This window comes from Nothoprocta perdicaria, unplaced genomic scaffold (genome assembly GCF_003342845.1).
Source record: "Nothoprocta perdicaria isolate Ctin4 unplaced genomic scaffold, notPer1 scaffold_186, whole genome shotgun sequence".
NCBI classification, from domain to species: Eukaryota; Metazoa; Chordata; class Aves; order Tinamiformes; family Tinamidae; genus Nothoprocta; species Nothoprocta perdicaria.
The window spans coordinates 889,834-907,890 of record NW_020455049.1 but is presented as its reverse complement, the minus strand read 5'-3'; the positions used below and the strand labels follow the sequence as shown (position 1 = coordinate 907,890).

The 18,057-nt window shown below is 51.4% G+C and overlaps 1 protein-coding gene across 1 annotated transcript; it reads left to right on the top strand.

Annotated features, from left to right (window-relative positions):
• Positions 1 to 602, top strand: ASCL2 (achaete-scute family bHLH transcription factor 2; the record flags this gene model as incomplete). Its single annotated transcript, XM_026036811.1, has 1 exon — positions 1 to 602. A coding segment is annotated over one exon (297 nt), but the record flags the coding sequence as incomplete, so codon positions are not given.
• Positions 603 to 18,057: the final 17,455 nt, after the last annotated feature.

Below are 18,057 nucleotides of genomic sequence, written 5' to 3'. Positions count from 1 at the left end.
CTGCGCGAACACGTCCCCAACGGCGCCGCCAACAAGAAGATGAGCAAGGTGGAGACGCTGCGCTCCGCCGTCGAGTACATCCGCGCCCTGCAGCGCCTGCTCGCCGAGCACGACGGCGCCGCCGCGCCCGCCGCCTTCCCCGCGCCTCGCGGCGGCGGCTGCGGCTCCGCCTCGCCCTCCTTCGGCTCCTCGGCGCCCGGCTCGCCCTGCTCCTCCGAGGAGAGCGGCTACGAGGCGGCGCTGAGCCCCGACGAGCGGGACCTGCTCGAGCTCACCGGCTGGCTCGGCGCCTACTGACGTCCCGCTGCTCCCAGGAGGACTTATTTCCCCTAGGAGAAACTGGTTTCCTTGCAGGAGGACTTACTTCCCTACGAGAAACTGGTTTCCTGCCGTTTATTCCGCAAGGGAACGGACCGGGGAGCCCGAGCTGCCCTTGGCCGGCGCCGGCCCCCGCTGCCCGCCGGGACGGCGCAGCTTAGGTAAAGAAAAGCTCTTTGCAACACTTTGCTACGGGACTGTAACGTTATCTCGGGGCTTAACTGTGGTGTCCACGTTTGCCTGGTGTGAAGGTTCACGTCTCTTAAAAACTGAAGTTTTTTTCTTTTTTTTTTTAATGTACTGAAGGCATTTTTTTGTATGCACTTGCAGGGGTTTCATAAGTTGTACATATGCAGTTTTTAAAAAGAGTATCATATTTTACATAAATGAACTTTATAAATAAAAAATCTATTTATAAATGATTTGTGGGCCCTCAGGTGCCTATACTCACCAGAGGCGCCCAAGGTTACCTCTGTGTGAGGCAGTGTCAGTGCATGGGGCACATGGGTGACATGACCGTGTTGAGCGACAGAGCAATCTGACAGCTCYGGCTGCCACAAGAAGCCAGGTCCAAGGAAATAAGGAGCACCAGAGCACAACCACCTGAGACTTGCTCCTTTTCCATTCAAATTTCTGCCTCGGCCAGATGCAAGCACTGCAGAGAGGAGGCAGGGAAGCAGGTGCCTGCAGGAGAGACAATGTGGCTCCTGCACCAATACCTCCCCCTGGCCCGGGTCCTGCTCCTGCAGAAGGTGCTGTGAGCTGTGCTGTCCTGGCAAGGAGAGGAAGGGGTATTTAGGGTGTCCTTAGCCTGTTGGGGTGTCTCTGTTCAGAGAAATAGCAGGTGCTTGCTTAAAGCTCACTTGAGCTGCAGAGGTACTTCATCGGTATCATGTCTTCTCCCTGCCCGAGTTACTTAAACAGTTGCCAGAGATTCCAGATCTCCTCTGTTATTCTTGGAGTTGCCTCTTAACCTCAGAGCCAAAGGTAAGGCAGGTAGCTGTGAACCAAAATGTGGTGATGATGGCAGGGAAAGAGTGGGAGAGTTTGATACTTCTCCTCCATAGCTTTTGTTATAGTATTAGTTGAGTGGAGCAAAACAGTCTGGCCTGGRGAGTACGCTGAGCAAACAAAAAAGAAGGGCTTGTTAAGATTGACCTATTTTACAGAGAGTCTATGTATAACCTGACTGCTTCCTAAGTAATTGGAAGGTAAAGTTCTTCCTTCTCCTCCGTAGAGTGAGGGGCAGTCACACACATTAGTCCCAAATTTGAGAATTAGAGTGGGTGCCTTAGAACTGAGATTTATAATACACTGATCTACCTATATGGTTTGTAGAAGTTTAAGCCCATGGGAAAGCAGGTCTAAAGACAAGAGAGTTTTTAGGAGCCTGCAAACCCTACAAGCAGAGAGCTGTTACTGAGGAGTTGCTTTTGTGCTTCAAGCCCACACCACATCTAGAGTAACTTGGATTAAGGTCCTTTTGGAGGACCCTGGGAGCAGGAGTCCAAGTGCTGAGTRAAGTGCTCAGAGGCTTTGCCCTGTGTGACTAAGAGCAGCACAGCAGCAGAGGTGCATGTGGAAGCTGCAAGTGGACCTGCACATTCAGTCATCCAGTACTTGGGAGCCACACAAGGGCTGGTGGGTGACATGACACCTGCTACGGGGTTAGGAGCACCACTCCAAGCACCTCCACAGCTTCAGCCCAGCATAAACCAGCACTTTCCAACATACTAAGTCTCAACACAAAACAGCTGCTTACCATCTTTTCCAAGTGATGGAGGGAGGAAGACCATGGTGTTGAACTTCCCAATGTCCAGTTGTGGCTGAGGTCAGGGATCACTTGTGCAGAGAATTTTACTCCTGCCTAGCAGGCTGTTTTCCTTCCTTGGGAAGAGTGATCATTTGGAGCCTAATCCTGCCTTGGGAAATACTAAGTCAAGTCACTCAACACCATTACTAGGTTCACTAAATTACCCAAGAACTGTTGCAGTGATGCTAAAGCAGCACTAAGTACAAGCAAGAAGTGAGCTGTGAGGAATTTCTGCTTAGGAAAATATTCATATCTATGAGGAAAAAGATAATCTAAGTTTCAAACATTTCAAAGTACCTTAATGCTTCAGTGATGAACAAATGCGGGTGATAAAAAAAGCAAAGCTGCTGCTGAAGCATTGAGACCTGCATCAGGTATGTCTTACATATCAAAGTCTTGCTAGAAASATGGCATAAACAAAAAGTATTTCACATTTGAAAGCTAAGACAGCTCACTCTTCTGGTTGCCCTGACATTGTCCAAATACAAGTTACTTGGGAAAAAACAAGGTGGTCACAAAACCTCACGCCCTGGGAGATAGAGCGAGCAGGGGGAAGAGAAGGACCTATTGCTGTGTTAGAAAGACTGGCAAGGACTTCTTGACCCAGTCATGGTGAGCTCAAGTCACTAACAGCTTCCCGGATCAAGCTGCTAAAAAGACTGCTCCAGAAAGGTGAGTACTGAAACATTCTGCCTTGTTTCAAAAGCATTATGGAAAAAAATAGCTTTTAAAAGATATTAATACAAGGGGGAATTTCTTAAAAGAATATTAAAGCTTCAGCAAGAACTCTGCAAGTAAACCTACTTATATCACTTCCCTCCTTCAACATCACAAGCCAGCATGAAAGCTGGATGCCTAATGATACAAGCATCCCTGAGCACCTTGTGACAGTTTATGGAAATAAAGAGGAGCAAAAGCTATTCAGCCTCAGTTTATCCTCTGCTGCTTGTCAGTTCAGACCCTATGTGTATCCAGAACACCCACTTCAAGTCTTTCAGTTCAGAAGAGTCAAGACCTGTCTTGTGATGGGTGCCTTTGGCCAGCTCTCATTGTGCTTCAGCTGTAGCCAGCTGGAAACTCTCCCCAAAGCCTTTTGGACTCCTGAAAGTTCACCCCAGCAAGTTCACCCCAGGCCTCTACTCTGCCCACAGAAGAGGGGGCCAGAGCAAAGCCTCAGAGACCTCCCAAGGTTACTCATGAGCAGCCAGAGCAACACAAGGCCCACCTTGGCCAGGTTCCTCACCAGCCTGGAGGAGCCAAGGTGTGGTTTGGTGTGCACATTGTGTTTAACTCAGGGCTAGGGCTAAAGGTTTTGGGAAGTGTGACTCAAAACACTCCTGCAAAGTCAGGGAACATCTCCAGTGAGGAGGTCACTCTTCAGCTGTATATAGGAATTCAGTGCCTACAGTGGGAAATGCAGCTCTCCAGGGAGGCAGGAAGCCAGCCCTAAGGCACAGGGCTGAGGTACAGGCAGGACAATCAGATTCAGGCAGGAAGAGAAGAGGATTTCTGGGAATTACGCAGAGGGCTGAGCAGCAGCAAGCCTGGAGCTGCAGGCTTGTCAGCATGTGGCCCCAAACCATGCACTGCCACAAGCCACAGATATTCACATCTACCAGCCACCTCATGAGAAGCATGGGGAGGAAGCCAAACGTGCAGAGTTTGCCCACAGCCTCCCCATCCACACAGACCCGTACCCTCCTGCTTCCACTGGCTGGGCTGTTGCTGCTCTCAGGGCCATCTTCAGTGCTTGTGCATTGCTCCCTAGTCTGCCTCCAGCTCTGCTCACATACCACCCGAGCTGTTCAAGGTTCCCCTTTTCCTGCCCAGCTCTTCAGGCATCACAGACATTTCTAATGAAGCAAAAACAAGTCACAAGACTGTCGGGACTCACTGGCACTTCCCTGCGCTGCAAACACACTTGTTTCCAACCGGTTTCTCATCCTTTGACATTCTGAGTTGCTCAGCCCAAAACTTCTTTGGTACCCAGAGAGAGAAGTCTCTGTGCACAGTCTATTGTGCAAGTAGGTCCCCACAACTGCCCATGCATCACAGCATCAGAGTCTGAGCAATGCTCTTGCACCTCCCAACCAACCTGACACTGGGCTTCACAGCTACCTCATTTCCAAGCTTTCACTGGCTTGCAAGAAAATAAGCAAATTTGCAATCAAGGGCAACATAGGCTGCTCCAAGACTCCCGGGACACATGCAACACTTAAAAGACAGCACCCTGTGGCCTCTGTGGTTTCCTCAGAGATAGGGATGGTGCTTTCTATCCAAACACATTCGAGGGGCACACACGAGGCAGCCTTGCAGTCTGCTGCTTGTTTTCCTCTCACACCACCGCTGCAAATGCCAGGCTTGCCACAGACTCTCCCATAGAGAACGGCCAACTGTTGGCTGCAATTCCAAACAACCTGCTTTTACACAAAGCTCTGGTCGCAGAGCACAGCAAACAGCCGGGCAAGCTCGCTCCATGAGGGAGAAGGAGCTGCATGGRAACCCGAAGCAAACGCAAGAGAAGCTGGCGAGCAGTGTCAGGTGCATTAGATCAGCTCTGTAGCCACAGAGAAATGACCTGCAGCAGCGGGCTGACCTAGTGACTCCAGTCATGTCTTCCTTCATGTAGCACAGCATGCAGGAAAATAACATTGACCTCCCTTCTATAAGCACTTCTGCTTATAGATGGATATCAGGAGCATATGTAGCAGAAGGGAAGAACCCCCCATAACACAACTGCTTCGCTGTCAGAGCTGGAGGTAGTGCAAAGCCTCTGGCCTGCAAGCAGCCATCTCACTTCACTTGTCCCCTGGTCTCCTTTCATCTCCTGGCCTCAGCCCCACTGCTCCAAAGCAGCACTACAATAGCTATCTAGGCACACTAAAATAGGGAGTGCTTTTTAAGGTTTTTTTTTTTTWAAAAAAGGAAATAAAAAGCAGAGAGAGGCATTATAGCCCCAAGGGGAATTTTCTGTTAAAGTCACTGCCAAAAAAATGACCAATTTGTAAGTGAGATGTTGACACTTTTATAACACAGCAAATATCTTTCTTTAGAGCAAAACACTTCACGTTCCTTTTTTAAGGGACACATTTTGTCAGAATATCAAGTATTAGGAAGAAGTGCTATAATACTGCAACACTTTTTTTCCTCCCCTTTCTCTCCATTTCCCAGTTTCATAAACCAAATTCCTTGGAGATTTTACAAAGGAGCTAGATCCCCTTTAGCAAAGCTCTGCATGAAAAGAACAGGTAAAGTCCATTGGGTAAATAAAGATGAATTTAAGAAGTAACAGTAAACACAGTCTTCCTCTTACCAGCATCAGAGAGACAAAAGCTTCTCTCCAACCTCCCAACACCAGCCCAGGGGCACCGAGGGCTCGCTTAAATCTAGGGATACTTAATTGCAGTGATTGGCAGCAGCTGCTTCCCCYTTCCAGGCACTTGTGGGTCCCTGCTTTTGCTGTAGGATGTCCCTAAGGGAGGCAAGGGGCTTTGGCAGTTTGGAGGCTGCAAAGCTCCTTCAAGGTGCACATACCACCAAAACAATCCCCAACCACTGGACACAATAACTATAAGCCAAGGAAGGATGGAACTGCAGGGTTGTGGTTTCTAAATGATCTACTTCATTTCTGTATTTCTTGGGCATGGAATGGCTTGCAGTTCCAAAGGGTTTCACATTTTACTCTGAACCCTCTGGAATTCCAGTGCCACTGGAATTGCGTGTGGCGGAAATGGGAAACAGGACGTTTGAGGAGAAACACAACCCAGTGGGAAACTGCTGCCGGCAAGGTTTCCTCTGAGCATCTGTCCTGCTGGTGTATGCTCCCTAAAGCCAGGCCTGATATTTAGAAAAGCTGAGCTGGGTCTYGTGCACCTACACCAGAGGAGTAAGAGGCACACTGGCCTTATCAGTAGAGACAGGACCAAACTCACTTCTGATAAGGCTGAATTCATATAGAGAGCCGAGGCCCTGCTTTAAATGCATTAAGTCTTTTTCTCCAGGGCGCTTAGCAAACATCAAGGCCTCCAGGAGATGGATAACACCTGCACCCTGACATTTTTATGGTAGGTGTTTTCTTTCACAAAACTGCAAGCACGCTTGGAATAACCCCCTCACAGCGGCGTATGGCTCTGCTTGTGCAGCCAAGCAGCAGGTCTTATTCTGGTCATTGCAGAGTACGGCACGGGGGAAGATGGAAAAATGCAAACCAATGTAACAGGTACCTTTAAAGGCACAAACGTGGGGAGCAGAGAGGACACAACTGGCACTGAGCCCCTAAAATTATGCCCAAACCCTAAATTCGCTGCTCCCCGTGCAAATATTTCCCTGCTGTCCATCACAAGGTTTTCCATCCCTCCATAAGAAAACCCATCTCTGACAGTCTGAGCGTGCTTAAGAGCTGTCAGGGACTGGTTGGAAAGGTCCTCGTCTAACTTAAACCAAAGCTCTACGAGTTATCCGTGCTGCAGGGAGACAGCTCTCAGCTTCGGAGCCAGCGTTGCCTCAGCTTCCTGCGTCCCAGTGCGTGTCCCTGACCAGTCCCAAACACATGCGGGCACCGTGTGGCGCTTCAAGAAGCAGGAGTGCTGAGAAGCCCTTATCCTGCAGATTCCGTGCTCGCGGGCCTTGACATTCCCGCGCCTGCGGGCTTCTCCAGCAGCCCCGTCGGGAAGTCGGGAGCGAGGCCAGCGAGTCCCTGGCCAGCTCCTCAGCTGGGGCTGCCCTGGCCAAGCCTCGGCTCGCTTCCCTGCAGGGATCGCTGCTGTCCTTGTTCCTYGCGAACGGATCGCTCGGATCCTTCCGTGTGATGCCCCGCATTGTCCAAGATGGAGAAGAAGTCTCCACGCCAAAGTCCTTGTCTTGGGTGTTTCAAATCTTATTTTGGCTGCCCAAGGGTTATACAGTCAGATCYTAAATTAGGTGCTTCTAATCTAAATTGAATTTAGACCCAGAAAATCCCCTGCTTTCAGATGTTGCTGGTTACACAATAACCCTGGCTCTCCTCCTCAGCAGAGTGAAATGGCAGGATTTTGAAATTCCTTGTTGGTTCATGTTTGCATATAAATGCTGATTTTATCTTTTCTGTACACAAAGTAAACACAAAGCTGTTTTACAATAATGTTGCCGTTGAAACATGCACCCGGGGATGGCAAAACAACCCTTGCTTATAGATGTTTCCAGGCCCCAGGACCGTGCCTTCCTTTTTTTTATCCCCCCAAAAAGAAGCCGCCCGCTCCGCTCCAAGGTGCCCAGCCCGCCTTCATCCCCGGTGATTCAGTCCAGCGCTCAGATTTCACAAGGCAGGAATAAGATCCCGAAGCAAAAGCCAGGCAGTGATGATAAAAGATTTCAGTCCTCCCCAGCATGATGCTGCTGGCGAGACGGGGTGGCCCTGAGCAAGTGGACGTGCTGGAGCTTCATGTTGCTCCTTTGCCATTAGCTCCAGCTGTCTCCAGTATCTGGTGTGAGGCAGATTTACATCTCCTATGTTTTCTTTTTCTTTTTTTTTTTTTTTTTAATGCTGGTCACATGAGGAATGTAATTCAGATTAAAACAGGGACTTCCATTCCTGGAAAGGAGCAAAGAGAAAGGAACACGTCGTCTGGGGGGAGATAGCTGACTCAGATTAAGTCAATTCACAATAGTTCCTGAATTAGAGAGCTCCACAGAGAGATCAGAGGTGCCTATTCTGAATAAACCCCTCTATATCTGCAAGCCTTGGTTACTGAAAAAATACTGAAAATTTAAACAAAACATATTTTCTAACAAATTCTCCCCCATTGCTGGATGCTGCAGAAACTCCGTTTCAAAATGCAGAGCAACTGGGTGATGCTGGTCTTTCCTGATGGACCTGAGGCAAGTAGAAGCATCAGTTGTAACCCCTTTTTGGTGGTCACAGCTAGRTGAGTTGCCATCTGCAAGGTAGCTGATTGCTAGTGAAAGCTGAAACACTCTCCCCRTCCAAGGGATCATCTCTGAAGAGATACTTCTTCGCTGAAGTCCAGGCTGGCAGAGCTTTTGATGGCTTCTGGATCACGCTTGCCTCCAAGGCAGCATCAGAAAATGACCCTACCTTCTTGATAATAGTTGCTGTTCCCAACCCACAAAACAGATCAGAACAGAAAACCTCCATCCCCATTCTTCTGGTGCTTGAGCCTGTATCTTTCAAAGGCACTACATGCATTCAGCCAAAGCTGGCAATACGTTTTTTGTGCCCTAGCAGGTCCAAATTTGAATGCATTTGACATGGTGCCRCACCCAGCTCACCCATCCATGTAAGTGAGAGACCTGCAAGATAACTTGGTAGCAGGAGCTCCTGTCACCAGCCCAGATTCATATGGGCCACTGAAAGCAACAGAGAAGAGCAACATGTTTGTTCTGACCAGTGTCTGCTGTTTGCATCTCAGGAGGTCTATCTTCAGAAAAGCCCTACGATAAATGCTCTTCYGGAGCCTCCAGTCAAGAGTGGACACGGTATCCCCACTGTTCCCAGCACGCACGGGCTCTGTGTTCCTGCCCACCAGGCATGGGCCCCCCGTYCTGGCACCTTCCGTGCAGTCCCCCAGCACTCCTGATTACCCCCAGCCTCTCCGGGCAGTGATTAATGGTGCCCATCAATCAGCCATTGCTGTGATGAATGCGGCAGGCAGTTTGCGATTAACCTTTGGCAACCTTGCCCCTGCTCCCCCTTTAAGCCTTGTGCTGTGATTATCACATGAAATAAGGAAATAARGCAGCGTGCATGGTGTGCATGTGTGGAGAACAGGTCTCCTGGTCTTTTCATATTGAAATGGAGGGATCTCAATTGCTCCTTTGAAGTTCTCCAGGGTGAGACAACCTTCAACGTTTTGCTTAGATAATATTGGAGAAAGACAGCTATGGCACAGTTTGGGTCGGTGGACAAGGGGTCAGCTCATCTATCTCAGACAGGATGTAGTTTCTTCTGAGAAGAGAACATGCAAATCCTTGRGGCAGTTATTGTAGGGCACAGAGTTCCACTTGATCTCTGCTCATCATAGCACACATTAGGGTACAGTCTGGAGCTCCGGGCTGTGCAAGGAGCTGTACAGACAAACCATGAAATATGGTCCTTAAAACACCCTACGGTTGTTACAGCATCCCTCAGAGGCTGGGCCAAGCCTCTCCTTACATCCAGGCTACCTATGACCCGCCTTGGTTTCAATCCAAGATCAGGAGCAGATGGGCAACTCAAGTCATGCTCCAGAGAACTCTGGGGAAGGAGGGAAATGTCGAGGATAAATGAGATGTGGAGCAGTGGGAATTTGCTCTGCAGGCAAGGACTACAGTCTTCCAGARGCACTCCAACAGTCTTCAGGAGTTGCTCATTTGCTTATCATTGCCAAGAGGCTTTGTCTGCAAGAAATAAAGCCTCAAAGGCTCCCGTTCAATGTCTGTGGGGCTGTTTGGTCTCATAGCTCATTGATAACTATGCAAATTGGCCAACGAACTTCAATTAATATCCAAATTGCCCTCAAGGAACACCCTCATGCTCAAAGCGCTTCTGGGCAGGATTTGGCTCAATATTTGTCTCTTATTTGAATGGACTTTATGAGCATTTTGATCTGTGCCATTTGCGTCGACCTGCGCTCGGCCGCTTCTGCATACATGCAAATACTCCTGGGCTAAGGCTGGTTTTCGGCTCCCAAGAGGAAGGCTCGCTTTGCTCCTGAGTTTTAGTGGAGCCGCATCAGTCAGCAGCAGCTTAAGGGACGGCCTACAACGTCAGTCTTTCTCACCGTATCATCCTCCAACAGTCTCAAGAATTAAATTCCCACCTCTGCTCTACTAACACGGGTCTCCTTTCCTCCAAAAACCCCCAGTTTACTTAGTTTTTATTTAAAATGGCTGAGGACAGGAAAGCGAGCTCTGCCCGTGCCGCCCCGTGAAGAGCTCCGTGCGGTGGCACCCGCRGAGCTGGGGCGAGGCGGGCGGCACGCTCGCCTATGAAGCTCTCCCTTCAAATGCTATTAAACGCTATTTTGCTGCCACGGCACGACAGGTGTGGAGGCTCGGGCAGGTAAACACAGCCCTCGGCAGGGCAGCCCGCCAAGTCTGCTTCCTTACATAAATCTCTCCACTTCAAGGTATGCAATTAATCCCGGCTCCAGCCTCCGCTCACCACAGACCTTCTTTGTACACGCGACGCATTAATCACCAGGACGGACTTTTGCACCTCTGCTATCGGGCCTGCTCTGCCGGCCTGCTGGTGCTTAAAGGACCGGCAGGAAAACGAGGGCCTGGTTGCAGGGAAGGCTGCACCAAGACCCCAAGGGGCAATAACACCTGTGGGCGAGAGGCTGAGAGGCTGGGCAGTCTCCTCCTTGGAGAAGAGAATGAACAATGTGCTCTAGGTGAGCAGGGGTTGCAGTGGATGCTCCCCCGAGGTCCTTGCCAARCCCACTCGTTGTGTGACTGCTGGGAGACGCGAGCACTGTCCCCTCTGCCTCTCCAGACCCCTCTCCTGCCGCTCCTGATAGCAGCGCTGTGGCGTCTAGGCCATGGCCGTATGTCGAGCACCGCTGCATGGTCTTCCCYTTGGCTCTGCTCCCCCTCTCAGCTCCCTCCCAGTTGTTCCATAAAGCTCCTCTGTGAGGTAAACGGCTTCCTCTCGGATGGGGTCAGGAGCAAGGCACGCGGGAAAGCACATTAAGAGCAGAGCAGATGGCCGTGTGGGCTTGGAGCGTGCCCAGCGCGCTCCTCCTATCTCCGCGGCCTTGTAAAGATTGCGGCAGCACTTCTTCAAAGCCACAGCGAGCGGAGGCCGCCCGCCTCGCCGCGCCTGCCACGGCTGCCCGCAGCCGGTGAGGAGCTTCGCGGGCCCGCGCCCACAGGGTCAAGGGCCCATCTGCCTGCTCTGCTTCCCGCCAGCCTGCCTGGCCGGCATGGCCTCCAGCCTCCGCCGCGCCGCRGGAGGCTCGGTGCCGGGGCAGAGCCCCGGCAGAGCAGCCTGAGGATCCAGCTGAGGATCCTCGCCTGAGGATCCAGCTGCTGACGACCAGCGCTAAGACGAGGGGAGCGTTTCTGCCCCAGCATGTTTATTAATTGCTGTTATGGCCCTTCCTCCGTCTGCATTGGTGCCGCCTCGGCGCCCGGGGCTCAGCCCAGCCAGCAGGCCCACATGCCGGGCGGCTGGCTCACCRCTGCCCTGTGGGCAGCCGTGCCTCCGCCTGGCCCATGAAGGYGGCCGCCGAGGCCGCCCAGCTGCTGGGCCCGTGCGGCGGTGTGGCCGGTGGCGGCGTGGAGCCCTGGATCCCTGCCAGGGGCTTTCACGCCAGCCCCACAGAGTTTGTTTTGGGTGTAAAGGCGAGAAAACCCTCCYAATGAGGTGTGCTGGGCACGGCCGCAGTGGGCAGGCTTGGAGACGCGAGCCGTAGCAGAGCCCTGGCTTTTAGACAACCTTGCTGCAATGGGGGCATGCTGAGGACGAGCTACGGAGGGGTGGCCGGGGTCTCCTGAGCGCTGTGCCCAAGCAAGTCTACAGGGCATCAGGTCACCCAGCAGGACGTGTCTGGTCTTGGCCAAGGTGGGCACCGCTCGCCTYGTTGTCCAGCCAGAGGACATGATACTTGGGCGCGTGGTTTCTTGAGCGATCCCCAGCCACATCCACGCGCTGACTGGAGGCTGGAAGGTGGCTCTGCTCCCTGACACTGCCTCCCTCGTCCTGCCATCAGGTTCAACCTGTTCAATAGAGGTGCCCCGGGGGCGGCGGATTCCAGCTTTCTCTTTCTGCTTCACTTAATGTGAACACAAGCCGCTCAGCCTCCCTCCTCCTCCCCGCTCGCTCTGAGGCCCCGGGCTCCGTGCCGCGAAAGGCACAAGGCAGGGCATCACTTGCACGCCTGGGATATGTTGCAACAAGCCCAGCAGCCTTTTACGAGGAAGCCTCAGGACTAGCCGATGAGTTAGAAAGTCCTTTGCAAAGCTGCTGTGCCTCGGTGATAAATGCATAGCTAGCAACCATCCACTGGCTTCATTTGCTCCTTGGGGGATTGTGTTTCTGCCCGGCTTTGTTCTCATTTTATTTTCTCAGTCTAATATTCTCCCATGCCCGTATGGGTAGGCTGCCAACCATGCATGTGCACAAACCACACACACACAGAGGGAAAGACTAGTCCAGCTGCATGTTGGATTTGCTGGAACTTAGAAACAAAGCCACTGTTGAAATGCTGTGGTCATTCCCCTGCTTTGAGGGAGCCTTATGAGAGCCCGGGCACCTCTCTTTGCCCATATCATGGAGGTGCCTGGAGGAGACAGCAGATACATATGCATATGCTATATGTATAGGATGCACATCCCACTGGTGTCAACTGGCTGTTGGAAAGCCTGCCTCACTGCTGAAAGCTAGGCATGGATCGTGAGCAGAAAGCTAACAGCTGGCTGTAGGGCAGTGTTGGTGCACTCAGAAATGCTGCTGCTGTCAGAGTGTGGGGGCCCTCATGGAGGAAACATGGCCGTGTTTTGTGTGAGCAAAATGAGCTGACAAGCAGCACGCTGCTGGATGAGTGCGCCACAGTGCAGGGSTTGTTGGGTGCACCAGGTAGACGAGGTGCCTGCTGAGAAGGTACGATCCCACATGCTCAGAAATGGGACTTGTGCCTACAAAATAAAGAATATAACCTGACCTGAAATGGCACATTTGGGAGCAGACAGAGCTAGGAAGCCCCTATAGGTACTTGCTTGCGCATTGCTGGTTGCAGCTAGGGGGTTCTCTGTGCTTGCTGTCTGGGTCGCCAAGGCAAACTTGAAGAGATGCTGGCCAAGCTCTACAGCACAAATGGGCTGAAATGCTACTGAAATCAACAATGCTAGGCCCATTTKCACTGATGGAAAGGCTGGCTCCAAAACTAGTATCAGCATCAGAGACCATGGCACAAACGTGAGTGAACCAACATCAGAAAATCTTGTCATTTCTAGAAAAAGACCCACACATCTATTTTTGTGCTAGAGATTCGGCTGGAAATATTATGTCATATCTCTCCCGTCTCCACTAACACAACAGGCAGCTGTATTGCAACTGCAGTGCTCACTCATTGCACAGCATAACGGCCTGCAAATCAGCCCTGCTGCACCACTTCCCCGTGTAGCTCCTTAATACTCCAGGAGCTTATCCTGGGTTGTGCTGATTCCTCTTCTGATCACGTTAAATGCTTGTTTGTTTGCTTATTTTATAGGCGCACAAATATTTGGCCAAGGCACATTGCTGTAACAGTTTAATCGGGGAATTTATTCTTTGTTTACCCGAGAGGAGCAGCTCGGTGGAACAAGAGTTCAGTGTGACGAGGGCTGTTTGGGGGAAAACACTGTCAGGGAAAAGCTGAACCGGCCCAGATGCCATTCAAGGTTGTTTTTTCTCCCTCCAAGTGGATGCTGGTGACACTCGTTCGGAGCTTTGCCACGGCCTCGTTCAGACGCGAGGTTGCTGGAAACCCCCATCTCCACTGCAAGAACGAGCACGGGCGGCTGCTGCTGAGTCAGGAGCTGGCAGAGGGATGACTGGCACGTGGGGTGAAATCTGGGGCTTAATGAAGGCAGGAGGGATTTTAGTGCAGATTGCAGTGAGGCCAAAATATCTTCTTTCCCCTTTTCTCTTTTCCTTTCTTTCTTTTTCTTTTTTTTTTTTTTTAACCTTAAGAACTGAGAGCACTTTGCCTTTTGTCCGAATCTTTTGCAACCCTCAAACACTGCCTGAAACCTGTTTAAGCTGCTTTGCGTTTTGAAACGGCTGTCGAAGACCATAAAGCTCCCTATAACCTGTCTGTCCCACCCACCTGACTCACTTGGGAGGGCCACGGTCTGTGTCCCGGTGTCCGTGATCTCCGAGAGGGACGTGGGGCAAAAAGCAGGCAGAAGCAATTTCCCTTGTAGTGGTCCAGGCCAGGGCCTGGCGGAACCAGGAGGAGAAAGTTGCACTGAAGTGAAAGCRGATTTGGGGGCAGATAAGAGCCTTCCGTGCAGCGACTGTTATGACTGTTTTCCTGGTAAATCTCTGCTCTTCCTATATGCACCTCTGCAGAAAGGGAATAAAATTTTGCATGCATGAAAATGGCATGCATTTCCAGGGGTGAAAATAAATAAATAACGGAAAGGGACAATATTCACTATGCTGATTACACRCTATCTCTTTGCAAATATTGCTGAAAGATTTCTGTTATGGGTGTAAGATAGGTGATGAATAAAAATGAAAGGCTCGGCACAGCCACGGGCAGTAGTGTTCATGCCCTGAGAGCAGCCCTGGAYGCAGGAGAGACGAGATCCTGGTCTCTTCAATAGGGATTTTGGTTGGAGCTGCCCGCTTGGCTCCCACCTCGCTCCTCCCTATTTTACTTGTCCCTGGAGAGATCATGGCTGAAGGCAATGGGATCCCCTTGGCTTTGCCACTCGGGGCCCGTGGGGCACGAAAACTGGCTCTGAGATGGGGCGTGGGGAAGAGAGCTGGGAGGGAGAGGAACACTGAAAAGGTTTCAACACGAATAATCTTCAAGGAGCGTTCTGCAAACACGGAAAGGAGGGCATCCCGCCAGGAGCACCTGCCTCACCGCCCTGGCGTTAACTGTTTAGGGAAGGAGGAAAGAGATAAACCCAACACTCCTTTGGTTGCACGTGCAGCCGGCGAGGAGCGATGGCCGTGGAGAGAGCCAGCGCTGGCACCCAAGCTCACTGGGTGCCACCCAGGCATCCGTTTTTCCCTCTCCCTGCTGCTTAATTCCCAGAGGCTGTGTGAAGGCTTGCTAGAACTCCCAGCAGTCTGATTGTGTTAGTCGTTTGTATTGCTCTTGTTTTCACCCCGCTCTTGTTTTCACCTCCGCGCACCATGTGCAACTGCGGGCAGAGCTCGAGGCTTCCCTGTGTCACCGACTTCCTCGGGTGCAAGTTCTTTCCTGTTCCTGGGGTGGATGCAAAGGAGTGGGAGGCTCTTGCACCCACATGAGCAGTGAAGGACTAGACTGGGCATGAACAAGTCCCAAATCATCCGGTTTGGCAATCTCTGGGCACGTCACCTCACTCTTCCAGACCGCCTCTGAGGGGGCCAATTATTCTGTCAGTCTCCCCATGCAAAGCCCATGGCACATCCAGCTGCAAACTACTTTGCCTACTGGTTTGACCCCAGCCTTTCCGCCTGTCTCTCTAGGGGATAACCGGCTTCCTCGGGGTGGCAGAAGCCAGGAAGGATTTGCAGGGTGTCTAGTGATGYGATGCTGCTGCTACAACTCTGGGGGCATTTCCCTCCCCACCTTGCAGCCCATGAAGAGGTGAGACCTGAGCTGACAGCAGCCGAAGAGCTCTCAGTTTCTCTTCAGYATTGCTTGAGGAGCAGAAGTGTTGACAAACCAACACATACAATTTCTTCCAGCATGGGCACAGTGTCAGGCCCTCTTTGCAGATATCTTCAGCAGTCTTTGTGAGAGCGGGCTTTCCATTGCAAGGCTGAGATACTGTATCTGTGCTGAGAAGGAGGCCTAAGGGCTTTGATATAATGAAAGGAGCTTCAGTAAATCAAGAGGGGAAGGTGGAGAAGGGCAAAAGGACTTCAGGAGCAGTAATTAACACCTCAGGCCCTGGTTATCTGTGATGCACTTCTTTGGGAGGGATGAAAGCATCCACATTTCTTCACTCACAGATTTAGACCCTAAGGGACACAACTACAAGCAATCATAATTTGGGGGTTTCTTTTCCTGCTGGCTTTATCTCAGGAGAGATCATGAGCACTTGCCACGAAAGGTCACTTGGGCCCCTGACTGAGGCCCAAGGAAGGTCATTCCTGGGACTACTAGAGAGTGGGGAGCCAAGTGCTTAGATGAAGACGTGGTTCCTGCAGCAGGGGATGATGAGCTCCTTTCATGTAGGGTGGACAGCTGACAGAAAAGCAGATATTTCAGGAGGGGGTAGGATCAGACATGGACACAATTCTTAATTGTGTTGTTTCTTTTCTGTGCGGTGTGGATGCCTGATGCTCTGCTATTCTAGATGCACAGTCTGTGTTCAACGCCTGTTGGGAAGTGGGGAGSCATGAAGGGGCTTCTCAGCAGTGCAGCAACAGTTGAGAGCACCTGAGCGATGGAGATCAGTAGGATGGACACGGGACCACACCACGAGGCCTTGCAGCTTAGGAGGGGAGGCACTGGCAGGCACCTAGACCATGGGCATCATCGCCACGATATTCCGGTTGCAAACTGGGGCTGGAGACCAAGCCCAGCAGAAACCTCTCAGGGTCTGGGATTGAGCTGTGCTGCGGAGACCGACCCACAGCTGTTTCCATCTTCGGTGAAGACCTTGTGGTGTGCTGGGTGGAGACCCCCGTGCAAAACGTGTTGGCTCGTGGGAGCACGCGGGAACCTCAGCGCGCTGCCGTCGAGCCTGCGGCCTCCCGCCGCACAGCAGCCCAGTTTAACCATTAACAAGCTGGCCGGCCCCGCGCAGACAATGGTCTGTTTGTTTAGCGCCAAGGGCTGGGGGGGAGCCCGCACCAGGGGCCCTGGCAGATCTATCAAAGCAGAGTGATTAGCTCTATTAGAGAAGGGATTTGTGTAAACAAAGAGACAGGTGCAAAGAGACTATTCCAGCTGGCAAAGGCTTCACAGAGCTGCGAGCGTCTCAGTGGCAATAAAACTTCTTYGAGGAAGCAGCATCGGCCGGGAGAGAGTGCCGGGATGTTGGGGATGGGCCTTTCCGAGCGCGTGTCTGTGCTGGTGCTGGCAGCTGGCAGGGTGCTGCAATCTCCATCATCCCATTTGGCATCAGCAGAGGCACCGGGATGGCGAACRTGTGGGGTGCTTGGTGGCCCCAGACATGCCTGCTGTCACCCTCTGGGATAGAAGGCCAGAACTTGACCTACCTGGAGAAGCCAGAAGTGGAAAACTCTGTTGACGGCACACAACCTGTAGACTACTCATTGAGGAAACCTCCTTCCATTGCCTTTTTGAGTTTAACTGGGATGACTGCTCTGAWGTAACTATTGCCTGGGAGAATAAGCAGGCATTTTATCCCCACCTCCAAAATTTATCTTGCTCATAAGAAACTCTTTTATTTCAAAATAGAGCATGCAGGTCCTTCAAGAGAGCTACTCTGAGTCTCCACCCAGAGAGCAGCCCTGTGTGTCTTGCACCACATGGACTAACAAATGTAGGACCTTGCCACTGATGCTGGCTTTGGAGTACAAACGACAGCCATAGGACAGGAGGCTGAATCCTCTGTTTCCTCATGAGTCACGGTAAAAGGAGAAGAAAGGTTGAAATTTTGATTGTAAACTGGTTTGCGAGTGGGGCAGATCAAAGAGACGGGAGGAACCTGACCATTGGTAGAGTTTCAAGTTCATTAATTTGAGAACTCAACAAACAAGACACAGGAATGATTCAGAGAAAAGAAATATGTTCACCCCACATTACGGGTCACTGCTGCGGCAGAGCCCCACCAGCTCRAGACTCATTTCTTTCTTTTGCAATAACTATTTTTTTCCAGTGGTAACAGATACTTTTCCTGATTCGCACATTACCTTCCTTGTTCACCTTGAAAGATCTCCTCAAAGGAGCTATACTGTTACATAAAATTTCCCTGCACATCACATGGATGAAAGTGTATCTTCAGACACATTACGGTCCCCTACTAAACGCAGCATCAACCTAGTTGCTGGACGGCTGGTGCAAACCCTTGGTTGCAAAACAGGACCCCCAAATCTGCTGCTACGCTACACCACCAATTTATCCCACAGCCTTTGGAGCTTCAAAGCCTCCATCTCCCCCTGCCTTGGTCTCTTCATTTGTAAAACGGGGCACATGGGACTGATCTCCTTTCACGAAAGACCTGGAGGGTAGAGTGTGCTCTGTAGGAAGATTTCCCTCGTTGCTGCTCCTCAGGGAGCTGCATTCTTCAGCTGCTCAGAGGCCGTGTTATCACTGAGCACAGCTATA